General features: G+C 42.3%; 1 protein-coding gene across 1 annotated transcript in view; it reads left to right on the top strand.

The window, feature by feature from the left end:
- Positions 1-24,931, top strand: part of GRM7 (glutamate metabotropic receptor 7) — a 703,043-nt gene extending 678,112 nt beyond the window's left edge. The window contains exons 9-10 of the mRNA XM_054978478.1: positions 16,861-17,107; positions 24,861-24,931. Of these exons, the coding sequence (XP_054834453.1) occupies positions 16,861-17,107; positions 24,861-24,931 (318 nt within the window). The remainder of the gene's footprint in view (positions 1-16,860; positions 17,108-24,860) is intronic.
- The last annotated feature ends 2,333 nt before the right edge of the window (positions 24,932-27,264 follow it).

The following is a 27,264-nucleotide window of genomic DNA, read 5'->3' as shown; positions in this document are numbered from 1 at the left end:
GATGTAGTAGTTTTAGTTTCATACTAGGCTCTGGGAGACCCAGTTTCAAATCATCACTCTATCGTAGAAGCTCACTGGACAACTTAGGGCTAGTCACTCACTCTCAACCTAACCTGCCTTTTAGGATTGTTGTGAGGATAAAACTGAGGAAAGGGGAATGATGTAGGCTGCTTTGGTTACCTGTTGGGAAGAAAAATGGGGTATGCATGAAGCAAATAAATACTAAATATATCTTAAGGTGGGGACAGTTAGGTAGGTGGGGAAAAGAAGGAATCAGGGGAAGTTGAGGATATGGGGATGCTAGGAAGAGAGAAAGAGAAAATAGTGTGGGGAAGGGTGTACAGGGGGAAATGAAGTACTTTCAGGTTCCCCACTGTGCCCAGATTGGTCCAGTGATGGCCAGCCAGTTTTTCTAGGGGGGAAACAGGACAGAGGGATGCAAATAAAGTAAGGTTGACTGGTGGTGGGATGAAGAGAAGGAAAAAGGGGAAAGGCAGATACTATGGGGGCTTTTAGGAAAGGAAAAGAGGAATTAGTGGGGGAGGGGAAAATGAGATCCCCCCCCCTTTGTGGATCCCATGCTTGTACTTATCTATTTCCATCATGTACATATGGTGCCTAATTTTCCAAGTGCCCTTTGATGAAAACATCTAATTGGCTACAGCTGAAAACTGTCTTTCTCCAAATTCACAGAGCTGCAAAAATGCTCCCCTGAAATATAGTAATAAGACATAAACAACAGAATCCAGTTCTAGTTATTCTAAATCTTCAAAATTTAAACTTGGCCTCTGAAAGTTCCGTTCAAAATCAATCATGCTTTTAGTACATGGGCTGCAGATTCATCTTAGACTATTAGGCTTACCATTACCCTAGTTGGGAATGGGGATTCCCCCAAGACCAACCAGGGCTTCCTGCTGTTGCTCAGCTGACTGGCAGGGGAAAATGGCAGGCATGTAGGGGAACATCATCAGTGTCCTGGCACATTGATATCACTTGCTGTGGGCCCACAAGTGGCAGTACACCAAGGCAAAACAGAGGGGGAAAAGGCAAATGGTTCAAGGGAAGAGTTTTCCATGTTTTTATAACCCCTACATATTTTGCAACAGCTTCATCAAGGGGATATTCTAAATTCATTTTAGTGTCATTCCCATGTATACGCCAATATGTTTCAAAGTGATGCCAGGGATGCTCTATAGTTTAACCATAACATTCACTCCAAATGCTAGAGTGTACTCACCAGCCCCTGGCAATGCACCAGTATCATTTCCAGTCATAAGGATAAATTGGTCAGCCCATCGGGAAGCTGATGCAGTCCTCCCCCTACTCCTTCCATTTTTTTCTCTGCACCAGCCAGTTGAGCTGCTCTGTGACCTGTTAAGTAGCCCTACCACACCAGTTGCCAGGGGAACCTAGAAACCCTAAGTGTTCATAATTTATGTTGCTTGAACCCGTTTTTACCAAGCTATCCCATCAAATATTACAATATAATTTTTTTGACCAAGATCTGTTTAAATTATGTAACTTTTGTTCCACAATTCATTCTTGTTCAGTTCTGGAACCAAAGAGCTAATGGATGAATCTGAGGGAGTTTCTTTAATGTGTCTAAATGGTAGACAAAAATCTCAACTTTTTGTTCCATAGGAATGACCTTTCCAGTCTCTTTCATCGCCTGAGCTGCTCATTGATTTAATTGACCTCGTTGTATGTTGCTTCTGTGTAGTAAGCCATACTGCAGCTTTCAGAGCAGTGGAAGCATTCCTAGAGACAGCCTGGTATCTGCAGCCTTACAAAGAGTTTCAAGGCTGTCCTGGAAATACATGAGAGGTATCCTTCAGATTATCTTTGGCTTCTCTCATTTTCTGAAGCCCCAAGACAACATTGATATTGCTGCTAGCTTTGGGTTTGGAAAGACTAGAAGAAGTCTAGCATAGTACAGGAAATGCTCCTTGGAGCACATTTGCCTATGGTCATTTGTTGTGCCGTCTCCAAGCACCAGAGGTCTCAAGGCACACACATAGAAGATTAAGTGCACTGAAATCTGATACATACAATACTTTATTTTTAAGGTTTTTTGCGCCTCAGAATTCTGAAGATCTGGTGCTAAATGAGGGCCAGACTACATGTTACAATTTGCAATGTGGAGGGTCTGGGTTCTCCTACATGACAGGAAGACATCAGAACCTGGGGGACTTGTTTTCCAAGCATTCAAGACCTCAATTCAGATCAGAACCATGGCAAAGGCAAAAAAGGGGCTTCAGCCTTCCCCACACAATTTTCCTGTTGGGGACTTTGCATAGGTGAAACACCTCCCCCTGTCCAATGAAGGATGGACCAAAATGAAGTACTTCCTTACTTGTAAATTCTGGAATTCATTGCAGTGGATATAGTGATGGCCACTAGCATAAATAGATTTTAAAGACTGATGAGTGGAAGATAGGTCCATCAATGGCTTCTAGCCATGATTATTAATAAGAACCTCCATAAACGGAAGCAGTAAAGCTTTGAAAGCCAGAGCTAGAAGGCACATCAGGGGAAGACTTTGGCCTCTGTCTTGTTTGTTGAAACCTACCCTCCAGGGCTAGTGATTGGCCACTATGAAACTAGATGCTGTACTAGATGGACTGCTGGCCTGATCCAGCGGAGCTGTTCTTATGTTCTTATGATATTATTAGTTCGGAACTTTGTTTTTTCAGTGTGATATTGCTCCGGTTGCTTGTTACTGTGTGGACTACAGTTTTATATCACTGTGATTTTTTGCATTTTAGTGAAGTGGTTTACAATTTTTATCTCATTTTACCAAGAGCTAGTGATATTAATGGGATTGCCTTGTGCACACACAGATTGGTGAACAGTTGTGAGATCTGTGCATTTACAGTCGATTTTATAGAGCCTGGTACCACACAACAAAGGAACTATCATCTCCTGTAGTTAGTTTCTCTGAAGGGGTCTGCAGAGCATGCAGAGCCCTCAGGAATAGTATATAGCACATGCATGTTCAGAATAACAATGAGTGCAGAGAGGTACAGATATTCTTTGTGTTACTCATTACTGAAATGCCTCTACTTTTAGATAGGGATAGACAGGTAGCATCTCAAACCAAGCAAGCCAGAGGAACTGGAAATATGAAAAGGGGATGTTGTAGAGATTGCAGACAGGCTGTCTTCTTACAGAATACAAGGTTCTCTGCATTGACTGCTATTTTGTTAGGCGCTGTCAATTTGCCTCCAACCTATGGTGACCCTATGAATGAAAGACCTCCAGAACATCTTATCATTAACAGACTTGCTCATATCTTGCAAACTGAAGGATGTGGATTCTTTCATTGAGTCCAGCCATCTTGTTTTAGGTCTTCCTCTTTTCCTACTGCCTTCCACTTTTCCTAGTATTATTGATTTTTCCAGAGAATATTGTCTTCTCATGATGTGACCAAGGTACATTCTGCCCCACCCCCCAGTCAGAATGAAGAAGCAGACACAAGGTTTGGAACTAAAAGACCACTTTATTAATATAACATCAACCATTAAAAACAGCAAGGACCAACTAGACATACAGGTCAAGCCATGGGGTCACCCCTGGAACACTGTCTTGATCTGTCTGGGCAAACCCCACAGCCCTGGGTGGGAGCCATCAATGTAATGGCTTTACGCCAGCCAGCCAGGCAAAATTGTTCCCCCCTTCAAGAGCCTAAATCCTCAGCCATACAGCATGAGGGAAGGACTTGCACATGGGGTTCACTGCAGGCAGTCTCCAGGTGGTGGTAGCCGTCACAAGCATACCATCCACTCCTGATAGATGAACTGCTAAGGGGTGCTCACCAGCCTGCTCCCTATCCCCAAAATCTCTCCTGCCAGTGACTTACAATGATGCACTACCATTGCCAATTACTTCACACCTCTTCCTGCAGTGCAAGGTAGGCAAAAAAACACCTGTCCCCCTTTGCCAATATGGGGAGAGGAGAAAAAAATCCTACCAGGCTCTGGGAACAGCAGCTGGCTAATCCTGCACTACTACAGGGTGAAGTAGGTGGGCTGAGCATGTAGAGCAACTGCTAGCCAGGAGGGCTCCTCCTCCTTCTGAGGGGGCAAAATAAGGTCCCAGGCTCTAACTGCTGCACGGCAGCCAGGAGTACCACAATAGCCTTAGTTTTGTCATTTTAGCTTATAGGGAGAATTCAAGCATGATTTGATCCAGAACCCACTTATTTGTCTTTTTGGCTGTCCATGGTATCCACAAAACTCTCCTCCACTACCACATTTCAAATGAGTCTATTTTCTTCATGTCAGATTTCTTCATTGTCCAGCTTTCACGTCCATACATAGTAATGGGGAATACCATAATGTAGATTATCTTGATCTGGGTTCCCACTGCAACACATCTTTAAAGATCTTTTCTAGTTTCTTCATAGTTGCTCTTCCAAGTCTCAATCTCCTTTTGATTTTTTTGGTTGCCATGGAACAGAAAATCTTGAACCATTTCAATTTCTTCATTCTCAGCTTTAAAATTGTGTAATTCCTCCTTAGTCATTACTTTTGTCTTCTTGATGTTCAGCTTTGCTAGGACTTTTAAAAATAGGAATGCTTTCTTATATGTACCTAGTGAGATACTTCAAAGGTGAGATACTTCAATGTACTAGTAGTATATATTGTATATAGTGTCACACAGACTGAAATGACTTTGTAGCAAAGCCCTCCAAAGAAAAGGTATTTTTCCGGCTACTGATTGGCAGCTAATGAAGATATTCAACGTCTCACATGATCAGTCATAGGAAACAACCTACTGAAAGATGTTTTAAAGATGTACTTAGCACCTAAGGTAATATGTTAGTAAACTGAGACCATCGTGAAGTTTCACCATGTTGTAACTCTAAAATTTCTCTGCCTCTGCCTCCATTTTTATTATTAAACAGTTTCAGTTCTTGATGTCCTGTCTATTTGATATCTCAAACTAAAAACTCCATGAGGGCCTGATCCATAAGTGATTTAATGATACAGCAGATCCTTAGCCATTCAAATTGTCTATTTGGTGCCATATGGGCTGTACAAAGTTTCTAGGTAATACAGCTGCACTTTTAAGACTATTTCCAGTATTTTAAGGTAATTTTGTGTCATTTGTATGGAGAAAGAGAGATTGTGGCACACATGGAAATTCAAATTGAAATATTTTATGTAAGGAAAATGATCATACCTAGGTACCTTTGCATCTAAATGATATCCTTAGGGTGTAATTGTCACTAACTTACTTCAGAGTTTGATGTGTTTTTTATTTCAGTTTGACATCACAGTTTTTTATTTCAGTTTGACATCACTTTTTAAAGAGTAAAGAGGTAAGCTAGGGTAAAATTTCAAAATATGTCATGGGTTTCTATCCAACTCCACGCTATTCATTTGAGCAAGGTATTAAAAGTAGAAAAAAATGTTTTCTATGTGTATTACTTATGTTATCATGAAACATAAAATGACAGTATGTCCTCGTGACAATTCTGTGATCAATATGCAAGTAGTTAATTTTTTTTGAAAGTATCAAAAACTCCACTGGATGACATAAATCAGCTTTTCTCTTAAACTTTCTTAAATCACCACTATTAAAATGGTGCTGGGAGAGCACTGGTGTGACTGTTTAGAACTGGGTTCGCTAATGTGCTGCCTATGGGTGCCATGGTGCCTGCCATAATTCCTGGCACCAACCAAGAGTTTTTTAGCAAATGGATCAGGTAACGTGGGGCTTTATAAGTTGTTAACATTTGTGGTATAATGCAGCCATTAGCTTTCTGTAACCAAGGCTAGTTCGATCTTGTCAAATTCCAGAAGCTAAGCAGAATAGGCCCTGGTTAGTACTTGGACAGGAGACCACCAACAAAGTCTAGACTTACTTCACTGAGGCAGCCAATTGCAAGCCCCCTCTACTCACCTCTTGCCTTGAAAACCCTATGTGATCACCATAAGTCAGCTGTGATTTGACAGAACTTTCCACCACCACCACCTATGCAAATAGCAAACTGATATTCCTCTGGATCTAACAAAACAGTGGCACTTGATTCTGACCAAACACCTCTGAGCTGAATAGCTTAAAATGTTTAATGCACCTAACTAGAACTTGTATTGAAGTCATCAGATCTTCCCAATTTGAATGTATTTTTATAATTCAGATGGATGTTGATAAAAACAGTACAACATTAAACATTGGTCTCTTTCAAAAATAATGTATGTTGCTATCAAAATCTGGCCAGAATCTCTTAGGGCCAAGCTACAAGTGACGAATGGCACTTGAATGGCAAGTGTATTTCTCTCTGTTCATTTGCCCTCCACTCAATCCACTTGCCGTTCAAGTGTCATTCATCACTTGTAGCTTGGCCCTAACATGTGCAAGGAGCTCACTGTTGTTGTTACTTGTAATAGCATAGGTTAAAAATGGCTGAGGTCATTAGAGAAGGCCTCATGTAAAGGGGTTAGCCAGGAGAAATATTTTTTTTCCCTTTTCTTTCCACATCAGTGTGTTAGATGGCTGCAAAATAAATACAGCTATTACCAGTTAAGGGTTTCCTAGCTATGTATGTATACTTGTGTATATGCAAGAAAACATTTTATACAATGTGTTAATTTTAAAAGACATCCTGGTAAACGGAGCTTCTGCCTGAAATGTTGAAAAGGTACTCTGAGTTATGAATAACCTCACTCCCTGACATTTTATTTTATTTATAGTCTGCTTTTCTCACTGAGACTTAAGGCAGATTACACCATGTAAACCAATGGCTGGGACATGCCTAGGTGGCACAGCGAACACCTATGCTCTGCAGCGGACTGATTTGGGCCCCAAACAGACCCCAAATGAGCTGAATCAGGCCTGTTTAGAGCCTTAATTGGCCCGCTGTGAAGTGCAGGACCACTTCAGGGCCCATTGCACCACCCCAGCAGCGCTTCCGTGCTCTGCAGCAGGCCAATTTTGACCCCAAACAGGCCTGATTTGGCTTGCTCTGGAGCATAGGAGTGCTGCTGGGAGGGCCCTGGATAGCTCCTGCACTTCACAGTGCACCAATTTAGGCTCCAAACAGGCCCAATTTGGCCCCAAGCAGGCTTAAATCGCCCAGTTGCAAAGTGCAGGGGCATTCCCAGGGTTGGCACGAGGCCCTGAATAATGACATCACTTCTTAGAAGTGACATCATCATGCAACCCTGGAGGCATCTGCAAAGATAAGTGCCAGGTCTCCTGCCTCCCATCTGCAGGGGACCTAACAACCCTAAATAAAATATAGATTACAGAAATCTGAAAACAAGCATAGATCCAAATACAGGTATGAAATACTGCAGAAACAAAAATATAAGTAATTTAACATGACATGGTGCTGCCTCTCTAGGCATCCATTTTATGATTGACTCCACCTCCTACAGCATATAGGATACTTATGAACAGCATCTAAAAATTGACTGTTGAGTCTGTCAGACTCTAGCTGAAAACCTGGCTCAGTTTCTCAGTTCTTGCATCAGGACAGAGAATTTAATTCATGTTTGAGCTGGCTCTTATGAGAATGGATGATTGTTCATATTCATTAATAAAGTCAGTAGACATGATGTAGGAACATATATGTTTTGTGGTTGTGCCTACCTATGTGTCAGAATTCCAAAGGTGCCTGAAAGTTCAAAATTTTGGGGAGCCCTGCCTTAGAAAGTCCAAACCACTTACGGCATTCTCTCCAACAGTTGAACACTAAGCATGTACATTCTTAAGGAATCTTTGGATATTCCTGTCAGGGCTTGTCGCTGCCACCGCTGGGCGAGGAGCCAGCTGGGCCGGCCCTGACATCAGAGGGGCACCAGGGATGCTGTAGGACCCTGCTCTGTGGAAGGTGGGGCGGTATACATCACCCAGACTCCCTCTCAGTCCACTGACTGGCCTGCTCAACCTGGCCTGCTTACCCCCTGCGTCCTCCATCATCTCCTCCTCCCAGAACTCTCCTCCAAGCCTCCACTCTCACACTGCTCTTCTCTCACTCCACACCATCACTCCTTACTCACACCCACCACCTCAGAGCTCTTCCTAGCCACCCTTTATAGGGTTTCCTTTCTCCGCCCCGCCCTCCTTCCAGGCTTGTTTCCTCTCCTGACTTGGCCCAGCTGTGCCTTCCCTCAGGTGTTTCCCTCCTATCACTAATCCCTTCTAGGCTTCCTTGCCTTGCTGGCAGGGTGGGGTTGAATGCAAGCCATCCCCAGCTGAGGTCTCCTTGGCCTTGCTCATGAGAAGCTGCCCCAGTAGGTTTTTGAGCTGCTGAGCTTGCCTGGCCTTGCTCACGAGGAGCTGCCCCAGCTGGCTTCTGTGCTGCTAAGCATGCTTGGCCTTGCTTGCGAGGAGCTGCCCTGGCCAGCTTCTGGGCTGCCTGCTCATTGATGCTGGGCGGGCCTACCCATCTCCTCCCCCAGAATGCCTTTGGCAGCTCCACCTGGAGCTTTATTCAAATTCAAATAAAAGTAACTTGCAGTCATGGGGGATGGCTTTTATTAACTACATTTACTCTTCCCTTACTAAAGGTATAATATCCCTGGGTTTAGATGGCTCCGACATGTCTCCCATCCTAATTACCCTGTATGTGTGAGCCACCATTCTTAAGTCCCAGAACAGTTGTAAAACTACCTCAGGCTTATCAAAGACAAGGTTTAGAAGTGTGTTGAGGAAGCCTTTCCCAATAATCACCTCATGGCCATATAACTTTTTTGGGATAATCCAATAGCCCAAAGACTTGTCTGAGGAAGCCTCTTTGAAATGACATCTCAGGGTGCCCTCTAAAGTTACAAATCCCTTGTACTGCCCCTGCCTAGAGAAGAATCAATTTCTGCTTGCTGCCTTTCATCCCACCTGCTCTAGATAAGTTCTAGCAAGTTTTTCATCAGAAAGATAGAATATCCCTCCTACAAAAGATGAAAACCATCAACCCTAGAAAATTGTGTGCATTAAGGTTTCCAACCCATTTCACAGATCCATTAACCTTTTTCCTTGCTCTATCCAAGCATTTTGAAATAGGAATATCAGGCCAGGGCCGATTCCAGATGGGCACAAATAAAGCGAGTGCTTTCGCTTTTCCAGCGACCTCACTCGTAAAAACCCGTAATGTCCTGTCCCTGCTTACCTCCGGTTCATGGCGTTGTGTTGCGCTCCAGAAGCAGATGGTGTGAACGCCGTATTGCGAGTTTGCACACTTCTGGACGCTTCGTCGCCGTGGAGAGGCCCTCCCCTTTCCCTCCTTCCTTTGCCAGCCGGCTGGCAACAATATTCCCTTAATTTTTTTTTTAAACTGGGTGCCATTTGCACAGTTGCACGTTTGCGCACATCGAACTGCGCAAATGCGCACAAATGCACAAATGCACAAAAGTTGACGCTGCGTATTCGCATACCTGCACATTTGCGCATTTGCGCAAAACACGTACAAAATTTTTTTTAAAAAAACTGAAATGCAAACCAATGAAGGCCCCCGACGTCAACTGTGACAGGGAGGAAACAACCAATCCCGGGTACCTCAGTTGGCCGTGTGAACATCCGGAAGCGGGATGGCACGGCACGCTGCGAGACAAAGCGGATGAAGACGAAAGTAAACGTGTGGCCGGTAAGCGATTATATCCGCAGAAAAACCGCAATTTCTGGCCATCTGGAATCGGCCCAGGCTCCAGAAGTAATGCCTGATCAAACAAGGCACATGCCAGGCCAGGTTTTTAATTACTTCATAGGGTTGTTGAGGTCTTCTTGAGCCTGGCTATTCAGAGACTTGCTTGTGCAGTGACCTGGCTTACTTTCACCAAGGTGAAATACCAGGGAAAAGGAAGTGAGCAGTCTTGACTGATTAGATTCAGCTGAATCCACCACATAGCTTTTCTCCAAAACCAGTCTGAGATTATGCCACACTGTAATCTTGTTCTTGAGCCAGTTTCAAATTACTCTTCTTGCTCATACTTGTAAGGAACAGACCCAATATCATTATAGTTTATGAAGCTTAACTACATTTAACTCAGCACAGGTTAATCACATACATAATGTGCACATATGTGAAAGAAAGGGCTAACACACTTGTCCCCATCAAAGAGTGTGTGTGTGTGTGTGTGTGTTTATTTTAGAATGTGAAACTTGGAATTATGATAGACCAAGGTGGGTAGCAGTGTTAGTCTGTCTGTAGCAGCAGAAAAGAGCAAGAGTCAAGTAGCATCTATAAGACTAACAAAATTTGTGATAGAATGTGAGCTTTTCTGAGTCACAGCTCACTTCACCACCTGAAGAAGTGAGCTGTGACTCACAAAAGCTCATACCCTACCACAAATTTTGTTAGTCTTATAGATGCTACTGGACTCTTGCTCTTTTTGAAATGAGGTGATTTTTTAAATAGAATGGCATCATATCTGAGGTTTTTTCAGAAGGAATATCCCTAATCTTTAAATAACTTTCATTTGTTCAGCTTCACTTCTGTTTTTTAAGTAAATTTTGCTCCAGTTATGTTGTTGTGGACAAGACAGGTATCACTCAACTGGAATATATACTCTCTTAAAAAAAAAAAAACAACTTGAGTAAGCAATACTTCAACAATCACTTAATTGATTAGATTGCCAGTAGTTTTATTTTCCTCTACAACATTAAAATTAATGGGCTTGAGTAGATCAATAAAATTTTATTTTGATACCAAGTGATGATCTCATGAAGATGAGCATTGTGCGTGCGGGGGGGGGGGGGGAGAGATGGATCTACACACCTGAAAAATGCCCCAGGTTTGCAAAAAATCTGAAAGCTAAAAAAAATACCCAGGGAGGGGGTTAACAAAAACTCAAAATGATAAAAAGAGTGCCTGAACCTTTAACCAGCTGTTCTTAGTGGCTGTTGCTCGACAACCATAACTGTTTAGCCAATATTTCAGGCTTGGTTTCTGTCAGTAAAGGAGGGCCCTTTCCAGGTCAGTTTTGGACTTTGAGGGAGGACTTACTGGGGCCAGATCCAGAAGCAATCACTGGATGACCTGATACCACATGACTTGCATGACTCACCCAGGCCTGGCTACTTGCTAGTGTTCAACAGCACCTTTCCTCCACAAATAAAAGCCAGTGTAGAGTAGTGGAGTTTCAAGTAGGATCCAGGAGACTTGGTTCAAATCACTGTCTGCTGTAGAATCTCCCTGGGTGACTTTGATCCAGTCACACGCTCTCAGCTTAATCTACTTCCGAGGGTTGTTGTGAGAATGAAATTGGGAGAGGAGAATGTTGTAAGCATCTTTGGGTTTCCACTGGGAGAAAGATGCTTTATAAATGAAGTAAATTAATAGAGATGAAGATGGGGGCAGATAAAACGTAAGTTGTTTAGTATGTTTGAAGGAAAGAAGAATATAGGGAAAGGTGAACATATGGAGACCACCAGGAGGAGGGAAAAAGGAAATAGTGTGGGGAAGGGGATACAGTATGCTCTGCAAGACCTTGAAGGTTCTCCACCATGCAGCTGGGCCTGGCTCAGCCAGTCATGCAGCTGGGCCATAGGAATGAGGCTGCTGGAGGGGGAGGGGAAAGGTGAGGACAGGAGGCAGGCAAAGGTGTATTGGAAGAAGAGAAGGAAGCAGGGGAAGGAGAAGAGGCTATGGGGGCCAGGGAAGGAAAAGAAGACATGGTAGGGGAGGGGAAAATGAGGTGCCCTCTCCAAGTCCTTGCAGGTCCCCCACTTGACAATATATCTATTTCTCAATCTGGCCAGTTGTGATGATGTTTAAAGGTAGAGATTGGAGCCATGAATGGACAAGACAGATGTTTCTTCAAATTTCAAAAATGTCTCAGGTTTGAGGGGAAAATTCTGCAAATAATCATTGGGAGTTGGGAAAAAAATAAAAGGAATGCCTGAAGCTTTAAGAACCAAATGCCTTCCGTGGCTGTCATCAGGCAACCACAACTGTTGTGCCAGAATTCTGGGCTTCGTTTCTGACTGTAAAAGGCAGGGGGAGGGGCAGTGCCTTTGGCAAAAGGTTTTGGCTTTTGAGGAAAGGCCTCATTGAGGCCAGGCCTGGCAGCAACCACCAGACAGCTTACTATGCTACTACCTGATTTCACATGACTAACTCAGGCCTGATTACTTGGTACTGTTGAACAACAGCCACCTCCTCAGACGCCAGTGTGATGTAATGGTTAGAGTATCAGATTAGGAACTCAAATCCCCATTCTGCCACAGAAGTTCACTGGGTGACTTTGGGCCACTTATACAATCTCAGGCTAATTTATCTCACAGGCAAGGGCAGATTGGCCATTAAAGCACCAGGATACCTCTGAGTGGGCTACTGGCCTCTATCTACTTGGGTCAGTCCAGCCCTATGACAAAGGCTGAGCCCAGCCCAGCCAAGCTATTTGTAAGGTGGCATCCAGGTCACCTAAGGCAAGGCAAGGGAGGTAGTGGTGCCCCCCTCAACATGTGTGAGGTGAGGTGAAATGAGGTGAGGTGAGAGAAGTGGCAGCACCTAGCTTGGCCTGTGCAAGGCTAGGGAGGTGGCAGTGCCCAGCTCAGATAGCGCAAGCCCCATGTGAGGTGAGGCAAATGGTGCCTGGCCTGCTGAAATCCCACATGAAATCAAGAAAGTGGCTCCCAGCCAGCTCAAGGCATGGGAAGTGGTACCCAGTGCACCCAAGTCCCCAAGTCCTGTGCAAGGAAAGGAAAGTGGTGCCAGGCCAGCTGCCTCTTCCTTCCTTCCCTCCCACCTTTTGGAGGGTGGGGCAGGGCAGGCAAACTCCATTTTCCTCTCTCCCTCACTACTTTGGAGGGGTGCAGGGGGCCTTTTCCAGTTTTTTTCATTCCCAGTCCACCTAGGGTTTCCAGGTCCCCCTGTCCTCCCAGCAGGAGGCAGGGGACCCAGCACCTACTTTATCTTCCGACATGCACGCTCCTGGGCCCACTTGACATCACTTCCAGAAGTGACATCTTCACGTGGGCCGTGGCTGTTCCCGGGAGCACTCCCACACTCCACAGGAAGCTGAATCCGGCCCAATTCAGCCCAAATTGGACCCAATTCGGCCTGAAACATGCTGCTGTGGAGCATGGGATTGGGCCCCAATTGGCCCACATCAGCCTGGAATGGGCTGCTGTGGTGCACAGGACCACTCCCATGCTCCACAGCAGCCTGTTCCAGGCTGATTCGGGCCTGATGCAGGCTGATTTGGCCCTGATCCACACACATGGGAGGCCTGTGTCTCCATTGCTGGCCAGGTAAGTGAGGGCAGGAGGTGGAGGGTGGGAGCAGGGAATGATGGTGCCAGCAGGGGACTGGCAACCTTAAGTCCACCCCCACTTACAGGAGTTTTTTGATGATAAAATGAAGGACAGTTATATAAATTGTTTTGAGTCCCCATTGTAGAGAAAGGTGATGTATAAATGAAGTAAATAATGAAGTAAACAAACAATAAATCTTGCTGAAGATAGGGGATAGATAAAACTTAGGTTGGTTGGTGGCTAGGAAGGAGAGAAGGAAGCAGAGAAGAATGAGAATATGGAGGCTGCCAGGAGAAGGAAAAGAAGAGACTCATGATATGGGGAGAATGATGTCTTTGAAGGTTCCCCACTGTACAACTGGGCCCAATCCATTAACTGGTACAGTGCAACTGGGCCATAGTTTTTTGAGGTAGAGGCTACCACAAGAGGGAAAGAGGGAAAACTAAAGACAGGAAAGCAGGTAAAGATAGGTTTGCTGGTGGGTAGGAATGAGAGAAGGAGGCAGAAAAAGGGGGTTTTCTTTGCAGGATAGTGTGCTATCCTTGCAGCAAATTCTTGCAGGTTCTCTACTGTGCAGCTGGGCACAGCTCCACATCAATCACCACTCAACTGGGCCTGGTCCAATCAGGAAACTGGAACTACAAAAAGTTTCTGGGGAATGGCTGCCAGAGGAAGGAAGGAAGGAAGGAAGGAAAGAAAGCTGGAGACGGGGGCAGATAAAAGGTGGGTTGATTGAGAAATGGGAAGAAGAGAAGGAAGCAGGAAAAAAGAAGAGGCTATGGGTGCTTTTGGGGGAGGGGAAAATGAGATCCCCCCCTTGCATGTCTTTGTAGTTCCCCCACTTATGTTCTTTAATATTTAACCCATGGAAGGAAAATTTTAATCTTCAGTTAATGCATTAGATATTTAAGCTTTCAGTTAAAAGGATTTAACTATGAAAGTCTTAAAATCTGTGCTTTGTGACATGAATTAAAAAATCTCTGTCTTTGCAAGTTGTGCACATATGCAGATGGGTAGCTGTCCAGGCACAACTCTGAGTAGATTTATCCTATTCGACCATAACAGTTGTGCAGGAACCTGGAATAATGTTTCAGTGCTTGACTGGTTTGCTAAACCAAGACTGATTGTTCTTTTTTTTTTTAGAAAGAAACCTGCATGGAAGAACCTTTGAAGTAAAACTGGATGACATAGGAATGCATGGATTTAATTTTTGATTTTCATTAGAATACCTGAGAGGAACCATTTTTTTCTTTTCTCTTTTCCAGATTCTTCTCCATTTAGACATGTAGTGTTTCCAGTAGTGTGAGAGTCACATCATGTACTGACAAACATGGGGAATATATGCCTTGTACACACAGCCTATCTATGTACTAGACCAACAGACACAGAGAGGTTCAGAAGTGAATGTGATCGTCCCTCCTCCTACATTAATTTGCCCAAATTTGGGTACAAAACCCATGCTTGTGCAACCTGTCTCAGTCTACAAATAACGGAGAATTCCTAATTAAAAGAATGGAGGCTATGCATCTACAAATTGTACACACATAGATGTTATACCTTCATTTACATGAATATGTACAGGACTAGACTTAGCTAGCATACTTAGCTGTGAGTGGAGTACATAGCCAAGCCAACACGCTCATTCTGGCGCGCATGCACGCACACACACACACACACACCCCTTCCTCTGCACATTGGACCTGTATACAAATAAGGTATGCATACAGAACTTTAGTGTGAGCCAGAAGTACTCCTGTCCTGAGTGCTGCAATACACCATTGTAACAATCCATCTATAAGCTCCATTACACAATAAATTTGAACAGATGGGTTAAAGCAAATATTCAGGATCAAAAGACGAAAGCGTGAGACGGTACAATTGCTTATGTGAAGCTAGTGTGCTTAAAAATGTCTGTTGTCTACAGAAAACAGGTAGCTGGAAAAAAATGAATCTAGTATGATGCTAAACAATGTCATTCTGTTTTTATGACCTTCTCAGAGGTCAGCATTGATTTTTATGGAACAGCAGTGGTGATACTAAAGAAAAAAAGTTTAAATTATATCTTAAGAATTGCTTTGCTGAATCAATTTCTGCATCAATTCTGGCACACTCTTTCCAACTAGCCAACCAGATGCTTATGGAGAGCTTACAAGCAAGGCATAGTGGATGTTCTGTGTACATCCTGAGCATCTAGGAATCATATGTATGCTCCTGCTAATTATTAATATTCTATTTTTGTTACCAGGGCTAATCACCATTGATAGACCTTTTTAGTTCAATGTTTTCTTTAAAAAATTGGTTATCAACAGAGGCAGTGAATTCTATAATTCAACTAGTTTCATCTAGGCATAGAAATATTCTTTAAGTTTCCTGGCCCACAGTACCCAACCCTAGCCTTTCAAATTCCCTTTATGTCAGCACAGAACTTGCCCCATCCCTAGACTATATGTGAGAGAATCTCTGTCAGTCTCCATTGGCAGCCATTATATGAACATTTTCCTTTTGAACTTTCCTTTCTCCATAGATGCTACCTTTAATAATATACCTTTGGCTTTGAACCTTAAATTCAGCTCCTCCTTATTTTACTTTAAACTTTTATCTCAGCCAACACACTTTTAAATTCCATTCACACAAAGCTTAGGTGTTCTCTCCTTTACCCAAACGTTTACCTCGGAAACACCTTCTGTTTCATGTCAGTGGGACCTGTGACTTGACTTCCTTGATTTTTTTGCTGCCACAAAAGGCTTTTGCCCTAGACCTCCTTGTTGTGACTGGTAATATAGGAACGTTTAGTAGCTTGACAGAATGGTCAACATGTGAGGGTGGTTGTGAAGGAAGGTTCCCATGGAGAAAATGGCTGCTTTGGAGGGTGACTCTATACCTTTATAACTCACTGAGGTTCCCACCCCAAACTTACCATCTCTAGGCTCAACATCCAAAATCTCCTGGAATTTCCCAGCTTGGAGCTGGCAACCCTAATTCATCTGCAAATCATCAAGTGATAAGGCACCTAGTGAATGTTATATGCATTTGTGAATAAGTCTTGGGAAGATTTGCTATAGGATCTTAAACCTGCTTTCCCTGATACAAGAAGTTCAGTTTGTGCGTTGAAGCAGGCTGCTCCACACTTTTTCTGGATCAAGGCCCATGCTCAAAAAGGGTATTGTGTTGGTGGTATCTCTTGCTGAATCCTCATACTCAGAACCTGAGGGTCAATATAGTTCACCTCATTAATACCACACGCACACAAATCCAGAGCCTACATTTCCCTCCTTCAAGACATGTTTAGCAGCTATTAGTAGTAAGTACCTGTCCAGTACAAGGTTCTATGTAGGATTCAACTTTATGATAAAAGCACCAAGAATGACTGCAGTTCGATACACTATTGAATATGAAGAAGCCTTTTTGAACTTAGAAGCCTTACTGAACGTACCTCATGCATAGGATCATATCAGTCTTCTTGAACCCTAGAAGCTTTTGATTCCTTTTAGAAAATGTTTGTAAAATTGGCAAAGGCTGCATAAATGCTGGTACAAATTTAAAACGACCCAGACTGACTCAATCAACATGGTTCTAACAGGCACCTGTTTTGAAACTGGTATTGCTTCCTTCTCATACCATTTTATTTGTAATAGTGTCCTTATGTGTTGTGTTTCCTAGCTCTACGTACAAACTACCACACTTACAATATCCATGAACTTAAGTGCTTCTGTGGCCCTGGGGATGCTTTACATGCCGAAAGTGTACATCATCATCTTCCACCCTGAACTAAATGTCCAGAAACGGAAACGCAGCTTCAAGGCAGTAGTGACAGCAGCAACCATGTCATCGCGACTTTCACACAAAGCTAGCGACAGACCCAATGGGGAAGCAAAAACAGAACTTTGTGAAAATGTAGACCCAAACAGTAAGTAGCTTTGAACTTGTTACTTTCTCCTCGGGTCTTGGTAGGGGTAGTTTTAAGTGCCTTGTTTGTAAGGACCTCATAAGCTCTTATCTCCTGCACTGAAAATTACATAGAGATGTCTAAAGAGATTTTATCTCTGTGGGATATCCTTTTCATGACATTTATTCTTTCTCCACTGCTCTCTTGCTCTTTCCAGCTGGGAGCAACTCCCTGGTCTATTCTTGAAAACCATGAGTGATTCCTCCTTCTTCCATTCCCTTCTCTTTTAGGAATAACTTTCTAACATTGTGATCCTAAATAGAATTACACCTTTTAAGCCCATTAATTTCTATGGACCTAGAACTGTTACCTTAGCTAAGGATTGCACTGTGTCTAGCGGAATTATTTAATATTGACCCCAACACTTTGCACTCATAGATACTTGTCCTGTATAATAGACAGTGCTAAACTGAGAGGTAATACACCTGCTGGACGGTCTCTCTCCTTTTTATGATTCAACAGCTTGTCTTACCAACAATTCAGTTATTCACATTTTGGAAAGTTTCCCCAATGCCCAGACTCATGTTTTAAAAGTATGATAATTTTTGCTTATTGATTAAAAATTATCCTCCATTAAATTGGTTGTAACACTGCTCAGGCCATGCAATTCTGCTAGTTCCCTGTGACAAATTTAATGAAACAGAAACAAAGATGTTTTATTTCATTTGTATACAAAACTATTTTGTATTCTAAAGTAAACTTATTCTTTCTACCAGTAAAAACCACAAGCAATAGAAGCTGATAGTAGTTAATTGCAATCAATATTGCCATAATTTGAGATTATTTATATCGGAAAGCATGGCTTTGTGATGTGATGATAGGCTTTTTAGTCATGGCCTGACAACTAATGGGAGACTAGGGGACAGGGAGATGGAGAGGTCACCATTGGTGACAGCATGATGTAACTTCTGGGGAAAACCCAGAAGTGACATCAGTCCTCTCTACTAATCACTGCAAACTCTATGGTAAAACCATAGAGTTTCTGATGGTTCCTACAAAGGACAGACATCACTTCCTAGTTGTCCATAGACATGGTGTCACGTCATCAACCCAATGGCTATTTTGTTGTATTTTTCCACCTCCACCTCTTGAAACTTGGGAGTCGGGCAGCTCTATATTTCAGATTTCAAAACTAATGAAAAAGAAATATTAGGTTTCTGTATTATTCTAAAATTAATGATAGTGTATGTATATTAAATTGTAAAATAACCTTCACTCAAGAGATCACCCTTCAATATCTTAACTTTCTTACAAAGATACAGGCCAAGATCCCAAGAGTATTTCCCCAGATGAAAAGATTTCTGTCTGTGGAACATGACATTCTTGTCTTCCCCTCTCTCACTATAGCCCCAAATACTCACCAAAGGTTGCTCCTGGGGTCCCCCACCTTCCAGGAGCAGGATTTGGAGAACATTTGGAGCTATTGAGGCATTTGGGAGATGAAAACCTTGTGTTCCACAGACATAAACACTTCTTTCCATAGAAATGCTCCATTGAATCCAAGTCTCCCACCCCCAGGAGCAGAACTTTGGAGTCATTTTCAGCTGTACCAAGAGGAGGAAGTGAGAATGTTGTGTTCCACAGACATAAATATTTTTTTTAAAACCCTTGGAGCTGCATGTCTTTTCAATTAGTAACAGTATATTTTTATTAAATGCTCAAAGTATGACTGGTCATACAAAGGGTCAGACCTCATGAGACTCTGAATGATACATAATGGGATCTTCTCAGTAGCTGAAAAATAGCAGTGAAAGCTGCCAATGGTCCCACTTCAGATTAGGGCCTAGGAAAATACTGAGTATAATTCTCCCCCTCATAAGTAGTTTCACCAAGGGATGAACTGGGACATTAACATGGTGATGCAGGAGGACAGGTCCAAGCTAAGCAGCCTCTACGGCTCTGCAACTTGGATTGTTTCTAGCTTCCAGAAGTCCTCCAGTGCAGAGGCCCCCAGGATGTTGATTTCAGGTGGCAAAACTGCAGGGATAGGGAGGGTGAACGATGAATCTCTTCCCCCTGTACCTTGGCCCAAATCTGAATGGGATCCATGTACGCCAGCTTTTTTGTTTGTTTTCAAAATGCTGGTAAGTTTCTGTTTACAATTTTCCTGTTGTCATTTCTGGTTTGGCCCTGACTGTTGCAGCTAGTTCGAATTTATACAACAAGGACTATGATTGAAGAATGTCTCGGTACAGCCTCAAATAATATAATTAGATCTTACATCAGAAAGAAGATTTACTGATTTATAGGACCATCCTAAGGAGTGTTACACCATTTTTAGTTTGTTGAAATTTATGGACTTAGAACAACATAACTCTGCTTAGGATGGCAGTGTTAGATTTATGTTTGGTTTAGAAAGGTTACTGACAGATGATTGGTAGGATGGTGGTGCTTAATGATTTGTTCTAGCATTTCATGAACATTTTGGATTTTACAGTCAGATGTAAAACCATTTTTTTCATAAAGGAATGCATATATCCTGAACTGCCAGCAGGAGATTCATGTACCTCCAAACATTGGAGTGTTTAGCAACCAAAAATCAAGAAAACTAAATACAGACTTGCTGCACTTTTTTGCTGCCAAGGGATTTTTTTTAAGATTGCTGTTGCATCCAAATATCCCTATTGCTTGAATTAAATTAGAGAGAGAGAGCAACAATGTGAAACATAGCTTTCTCCTAAACGCTAATAGTATATAGGAGCATCTTCAGAGATTACCATGAAGCATTGTATAAAATCACCCCCTTTTGTATTAGCTAATCTTCAGTTGCTGCCACCTCATATTCATTCATTTAGGGAGCTTGCCTAAGCAGGTTTTCTTAGAAGTAAGTCCCATGTTACGCATTTCCCTTTCTCCCAGGAAAAAAATTCCTTAAGATTGCAGCCTAATTTGCATCCATGCTCTTAAATACCAGTAGCTTACTCTAGCAGTAGCATCATCAGTAAAGTGCTACATTGTCCATACTGCTTATTTGGTCTCCATTTAACTGGCAATGTGACGTATTGAATTGAAGCACTTTACTAATGAAGTAATATAGTGTTGCTTTAGATTGTAGTGATGAATGCCTTCTACTATGGATCAGAAATAAGAATGCTTTGACTCTGGGACAGGGAGAGGAAAATAAGATATTAATCCATTAGACCCATAATTATCGAGTTTTAACTTTTTCTTACATTTTTATCATAATATGCCTCCAATGGGGACATTAGTGGAGATGCTGAGGGGCTAATTCTTCATCAACTCACGATTATCAATGTGATAAGTAGGTCAAACGATACTAAAGGGTAATCAATCCATGACTGATTATTTTAAATAATTAGCTCATAAAATGATGTCATATCAAAAATTTAATTTTGCATGATTTTGCAGCAGGCTGAAGTTGAATCAACTCAAATCGGATGGGGAAATTAGTTTATAAAGGTTTTTAAAACGTGTGTAGAAAGGAGTTAAAATGAGAATCTCACGAAGCAGTTGATCAAAGTACAAGAGGTAGTGATTGTTATGAATACCATTCTTAGGGGACCACTGACTCTTAGTATATAGCAGGAAATGAGTATTCCCATCGTCTAATATTGCCAAGAGCCATAATGGGCTCCCAGAGATAGATTCTTTTGGGGCCTCCTCTTCCCACCCATATCCAACCCAAACACCATATTAAAACAAAATGCATGATTTACCCAGCTCCATAGACTTCCAGGGTGACCAGGTCACCCATAATTTTATTCCTGTAGTCTTCCGCTCTTGGCAGATCTGCACTAGAGATGGGCACGAACAGCAATACGAACAAAAAAAAGCCACAAACAGCCCGATCAGCTGTTTGTGAGCAAGCTGTTCGTGAGGCCCCGCTCCCGACGAACGTGTTCGTTCCAAGCCCTGTTTGTCAAGCCAGACAGTCTGCACCTTTCAATCAATTCCCTTGGCAACAGTACGCACAGAATTTCTGAACTTTGTCTGAACTCCTGTTGCCCTGGAAACCCCAATCTAAGCCCAGGGGCACGTCACGTCACCCCTGACTGAGCCGCTTGTCAGGGAAAACCCTGACAAGGCCTGATTGCAGCCTGCCTGGGTTTAAATTTCCCTCTCCCTGCTGCTGCACAGCGCATGAAGAGGGACATTTAAATCTCCTACTCAGCTGCTTGTCAGGGGTTTGTCAGGAAACCCCTGACAAGCGGCTGAGTGCAGCCTACCGGGGTGAAATGCCCTTCTCCCTGCTGCTGCACAGCAGCAAGGAGAGAGGCACTTCACCCCCGACTCAGCCGCTTGTCAGGGGTTTCCTGACAAAGTCTCCCCCCCTCCCTCCAGCCACCTGGAAGGAGGGAGACTTTGAAGGGAAGGAGGTTCCCCACACTCTTAGCAAACCGCATGGGGAACCTTCTTCCCTTCAGAGTCTCCCCTCCCTCCCTCCAGCTGGCTGGAAGGAGGGAGACTTTGAAGTGTAGGAGGTTTCCCACGCCATTTGCAAATGGCACGGGAACCTTCTTCCCTTCAGAGTCTCCCCTCCCTCCCTCTCACCAGCTGGAAGGAGGGAGACTTTGAAGGAAAGGAGGTTCCCCTTGCAGTTTGCAAAAAGAAGGAGGTTCCCCACGCCATTTGCAAATGGCGCAGGGAACTTTCTTCCCATGACATTTGCTAAGTCTCCCTCCTTCCAGCTGGCTAGAGGGAGGAGGGAGACTCTGAAGGGAAGAAGGTTCCCTGTGCCGTTTGCAAACGGCGGCGTGGGGAACCTCCTTCCCTTCAGAGTCTCCCTCCTTCCAGCCAGCTGGAGGGAGGGAGGGGTGACTCTGAAGGGAAGCAGGTTCCCCATGCCATTTGCAAACGGCGTGGGGAACCTCCTTCCCTTTCATATCTTCCCCCTCCCTCCCACAAACAGCCAACCCCGAACATGTTTGTGAACAGGGTCATGTTCGGGGTTGTTCATGATTCTCTGTTTGTGGATGGCAATGAACAACGAACATTGCATTCATTTTTTTTCCCCTGTCCGTGCCCACCTCTAATCTATACCACTGAACATAGTGAGGCATTATGCAGGCTAATTGGCACATACTAAAATAAAACTTTTCTGAGTCTTTTAACAATATTAACAGTCTGCTAATCACTGTTACACTTATCATCTGATATGTGCATGCTTTCTTCATTTAACAGCTTTGCTTTGCTATTACATGTTTGCACTAAAAACTATTTTCCAGCAGCTTATGGTAAGCACAGGCACTTTCTTCCCTGAAATTGTTCATTCTTCTTTCATGTGTTTCACTGGTTGAATTTCACAGTATTTGACAAAATATCTCATCACGTTTTCATCTGAGTAAACAGCATACCTGTTCTGTTCTTGATAGCAACTATCACAATTGGGTCAAAGCAAACAACTCTACCTGAAATAGCTTAATGGAGAGGTGCACGCTCGTTACATTCAACTGCTCTGATGGATGAATATCTTTCTAAAATGCAGCAACAGAAAATCAAGCTCTGTATTGTTCCACAAGTGGTTTTCTTTTCTTAAAGGTTGGAAGAAGTGATGGTGGCAAATTTCCAATTGAAGTCCACAAATGTACAAATGGCACATAAAATCATGGTGCCAAAGTACTACATGAGATGCATCATCATTAGGTTTATAGGTGTCAAGTGGTTCTCCATAAGTAATCACAAGCTCAGCTCATCACTGAACTTCTCACATTTCAGGTTTACGTGACTCATAGCTGAGCTAAGAGATGGCATGCTAACCCATCCAATCCAAGAGTTTTCCTGTTTTCTGTTCCTTCAGCCCTTTCTGATCCCCAGAAAGACCATCCCTAGAATCTTAAAAACTTGGGTGGAGGAACATCAACATGACTGGGGTGGAGGTGGAGGGCTGGAATGGAGAAGGGAAACTGGATGAAATTGTTCTTCCTTCCTCTTCTGCAAGCACAATGCTGGGGCAAGGGGCCAGTTCTATCCTATAAGTCTCTACTTTCTCCAGCTCATCTGATTCATATGGCTGATCTGTACAGATCCCAAGACAATGATCTTTTCTGGGAATTGGAAGGGGCTGCAGGAATAGATAGGAACACAGAAACTCTGTGTGCTTCCATGCATTAATTGTTGGCCATGTACCAGTAAAAACTGGATGAATTCATGAGCCGGGAAGCACTTCTGTGGACTGATAATGCTCAAAGCTGACAGAGCACCTGTCTGTTATGAACACTTTTTGTATGGTAGCTTTTGATTGGGAAAATATTCCATAGATTGATATTATCCTCATCTCCTTGGAAGAGAGCTGGGCATGTCCACATGAACTGAATACCCACTAGCAATGCCAGCTACCCTTGCCTGCTTTGATTGTTGATATACTTCAGAAGGTTCAAATCAATCTACTGTTGCAAAGCACCTTAAGCTACCAGTATCTAGGAAATCTGAGATCATGAAAAGGACTATTTAACTATTATTTTTAAGCATTTTAATGAGTGCTTGGCGTGAGTTTTCTTTGTGAAATGTGATATGTATGTAGAAGATGTTTTCTGTGCATGAGACCATTCATCTTAGCTTTTTGTTTGCCTGCAATGGCAATTTGGAAGCCCTAGGATGTTCAGAAGCAGAGTATGAAGACAATACTGTTACTCTTCAGGATGTAGGGATATGATCTCACAAAATGCCACCTATCTTGGATGTATTCATCTAATCTTTTTGAAAAGTTGTTTGTGCTGCTAACCATTATATTAAAAGCAGAAGAAGCATATTAAAAATAGGCTAGCCATAAACCATTTGGAGCAGGAGTTCATAGTAGGAGAGGGCATTGGATTTTCTCCGCAATCATGATTATATATTTAGCAGGCAATATTTTGCTTGAAATTTCTATGTCACAAATAACTCTCTTTCAAGTCAGTACATTTTCAGCTCATAGTGTCACTTTAAGAAAGTTGTCTCTCTGACTACCACATCTTGTATTTAAATAGTAAATTGAAATTGGGGCTGAATGTGTTTAGAACATGTCTGATAGAGCGGGGATTTCTTGCTCCCTCCTCTCTCACACACACATACACACAAACTGCGAATTACAAGGAAACATGCGCAGGACACCATAATCAAATGAAATTGAAATCCTCTGAGCCCTTCCTTCTCTCAAGATATCAAACTACTAGGAATGAAACTCTTGTCAGTCTTCATTTAGGACTTGGCAACCCTAGTGCAGGGTTAAGAATATTCATTGGCTGTGGAATCCCATCAGTGGATTGTGAGTGACGTACGCATGGAATGAAAACATCCCATGTTCTACTTCGGAGAATGAAGTAGATCCCACTGAACCAATGCTACTGTGCTGTGCTATATCTTTTGTTTGTTCATTTGTATTGTTTCCTAACATCATTGGCATGTTGTTGCCTATTTCACTTTTGGAGATGGAAGGCAGGAAAGCCTAGCCAACAAACCAAATTAGCCAAAGTAAGGGAGGACAAGGAAGCATGATTGCAGGGATAATGGAGCCTTGATTCTGGATGTAATCTCAGGTCTGTGTGGGGTGCATCCACTGTTTCTTCTGATGTGTTGGGAGGGAACCTTCTCCTATGTTAAGAGGTACCTGAAGCTTTATGTGAATTGGTTTGTTTATTATCAATTTACCAGATAATTTGTACATTGACATATTCCACATCCTTTATTACACAACTAAAGCTAGCTCATCAATCAAATAACATGCTCTATTTTAAAGTATTTATTATACATTCCAATATATTTACTTTTCCTATAGACTGCATACCACCTGTAAGAAAGAGTGTACAAAAATCTGTTACTTGGTACACTATTCCACCTACAGTATAGCTCTTGCCTGCTTTCTTAGAAGGTAAGACCAAAATTAACTTTTACTGCTTCACTTTAAAAATATAGATGAAGTTAAATGTTAAAAATGTACGTTGGCTTTAAGCTCCTAAAGGGCACAAAACATGGTCAATATAGGTAAGTATACCAGAGAGGTATGAATTATGGAGGGTTGTGCTTTAAGGAATTAAGCTACTTTAAATATTCCCAGTGTTCCAAAGTTTTGATTACTACAACTAGTTTTCTGAGTCTTTCATTGCGGGGAAGGACTGGTTTTCTAGTGAAATAATACATTAATGCCAAATAACTATCTTTGGCCAAGGTTTTGGAAGAAAAACCTCATAGAAATATATGGTTTATCACTAAAGTAGGATCTATGTCCCTTCCCACAGCAATCCTCCATGACCCCTCATGTTCCCATGACTGAAGGACTGCTTTGTACAGAAAGCCACACAGCACAGGAAACTGCTGTGAGGAGGGAGAATAGAGTGAAATCATCTTTCTCTCTCATTTACCAGCAGAGACTGCTACTGGAAGAAAGGACTGGTGGTTTTGCCGTATTTTCCCTCCTCACTGTAACCCCCTGTGCTTTTAGTTCATGAGGGTCCCCCAAACTCTTTAATTGCCTTTTTAGGGTTACACAGGTTGTTGTAAGAAAGGAAAGATGGGGGAAAGTCCTCTTACATAGATGTCTTACAATTGTTGGACTTGGCCCCTATATATTAACATGATTTTTTTTTACTATGAATTTTTTAGTTTTTTCTTCACAGGCAGTCAGTGTTCATGAGTTATCTCGAAGTTAATTGCAAATTATTTTGAGTGGTTTGCGCTAAAAGAAATTACTATTGCATTGTTTGAAAATGTATGAATTATTTTGTTATGGACTATTCAAGCCAATTGAAAAAGAAAGAGGTTGTGAGGTCAGTGCTACATATTTTGAAAATACAATGCTACATTAAAATACAGTGCTACATAGAAGATAAATAATAAATAAATATCTTAATGGTAAATATTGTTAAGGACCTTTAAAACTTTTGTGTGCTTACATAAGAATAAATGATAGAACCACACATCAGAAACATCGAAAATCTTGGAAACAGTAGAGATAGAAACAGCTGAAGATGATGTTCTTAGCACTACCAATAGGAGTTGACTCAGCCTTCCATCCTCCCAAGGTCAGTAAAATGAGTACCCAGTTTCCCGGGAGTAAAGCGCAGATGACTGGGAAAGGCAATGGCAAACCATCTCGTAACAAAAGTCTGCCAAGAAAACGTCATGATGCGACATCCCCCCATGGGTCAGTATGATTCGGTACTTGCACAGCGGACTACCATTACCTTTCTTGCCAACAGCAGCATGAATTAATCCTGTTAATCAATTAATACCTAAAATTACAAGTGTTCACTTCACATACATTATCATGAAATCTCTACAAAATCCCTGTAAGATTGGTAATAATTATTTTCTCCATAGCTGTTTCCACACAGCTTACCTTCTTCTGGAAAACAACGTCTTCACACGCGAAATCACGCGAGAAGACGCTGTTATTGCACGAAAAGACGCTGTTATCTTCTTGCACGATAACAGTGTCTTCTCGTGTGATTTCATGCATGAAGATGCTGTTTTCTGGAAGAAGGTAAGCTGTGTGGAAACGACCCATATTACAGGGATGTATGGGGGCACTTTGGGTTAGAAAAAGGGGTTTGCTTAAGGCTATTTTATGGTAGAGATAACATTTGAACTGATGAGATTCAAAGTGGAAACTTGAATATGGTGCAAACAGAGTTTTTTTTAAATAAACAGGAAATAAGGAAAAGGCTTTTACCACCATAAAATATCACTATACTTCAAACAAGAAGGTGTCTTTAATTAAAAAAAACTGTAGCAATATATCTATTAACATGGAAGGTATCATTAAGTTTACCTTTTTTTGATTAAGGAAGAATGTAGATTATTATTTTGGGGCCTCAGGTCCCCCTCCCCCACTTGAACAGCTGTCTTTCCAATAGGTTTCTCTCATTCATAGGATTGTATTTCCAAGAAGGATAATTGATACAATGGGTTGGATCTAATGATGCACGGATGTTAGAATTGCATATAAATCTACTGTTCCCTTGCCCTGCCCCCAGCAGCCATTTCTAACCCTAGGAAAATTTATTCTTGGGGCTGCAGGACCCATGTGGCCTAATAGCTATGTGTGTTGGGAAGCTGCGGTAGTGAGAGAGAACATACAGAATCCCTTCTCCTTACCTTTCCATTAGCAGCACTGAGCCGATGGAAGAGGCTCAAAGAGCAGGTCCTGCTACCTTGGGAATAAATTTTCCTAGTGTAGGAAA

Source organism: Eublepharis macularius, chromosome 4, assembly GCF_028583425.1.
Source record: "Eublepharis macularius isolate TG4126 chromosome 4, MPM_Emac_v1.0, whole genome shotgun sequence".
In the NCBI taxonomy this organism is placed as follows: domain Eukaryota; kingdom Metazoa; phylum Chordata; class Lepidosauria; order Squamata; family Eublepharidae; genus Eublepharis; species Eublepharis macularius.
This window is presented reverse-complemented; position numbering and strand designations above follow the sequence as displayed.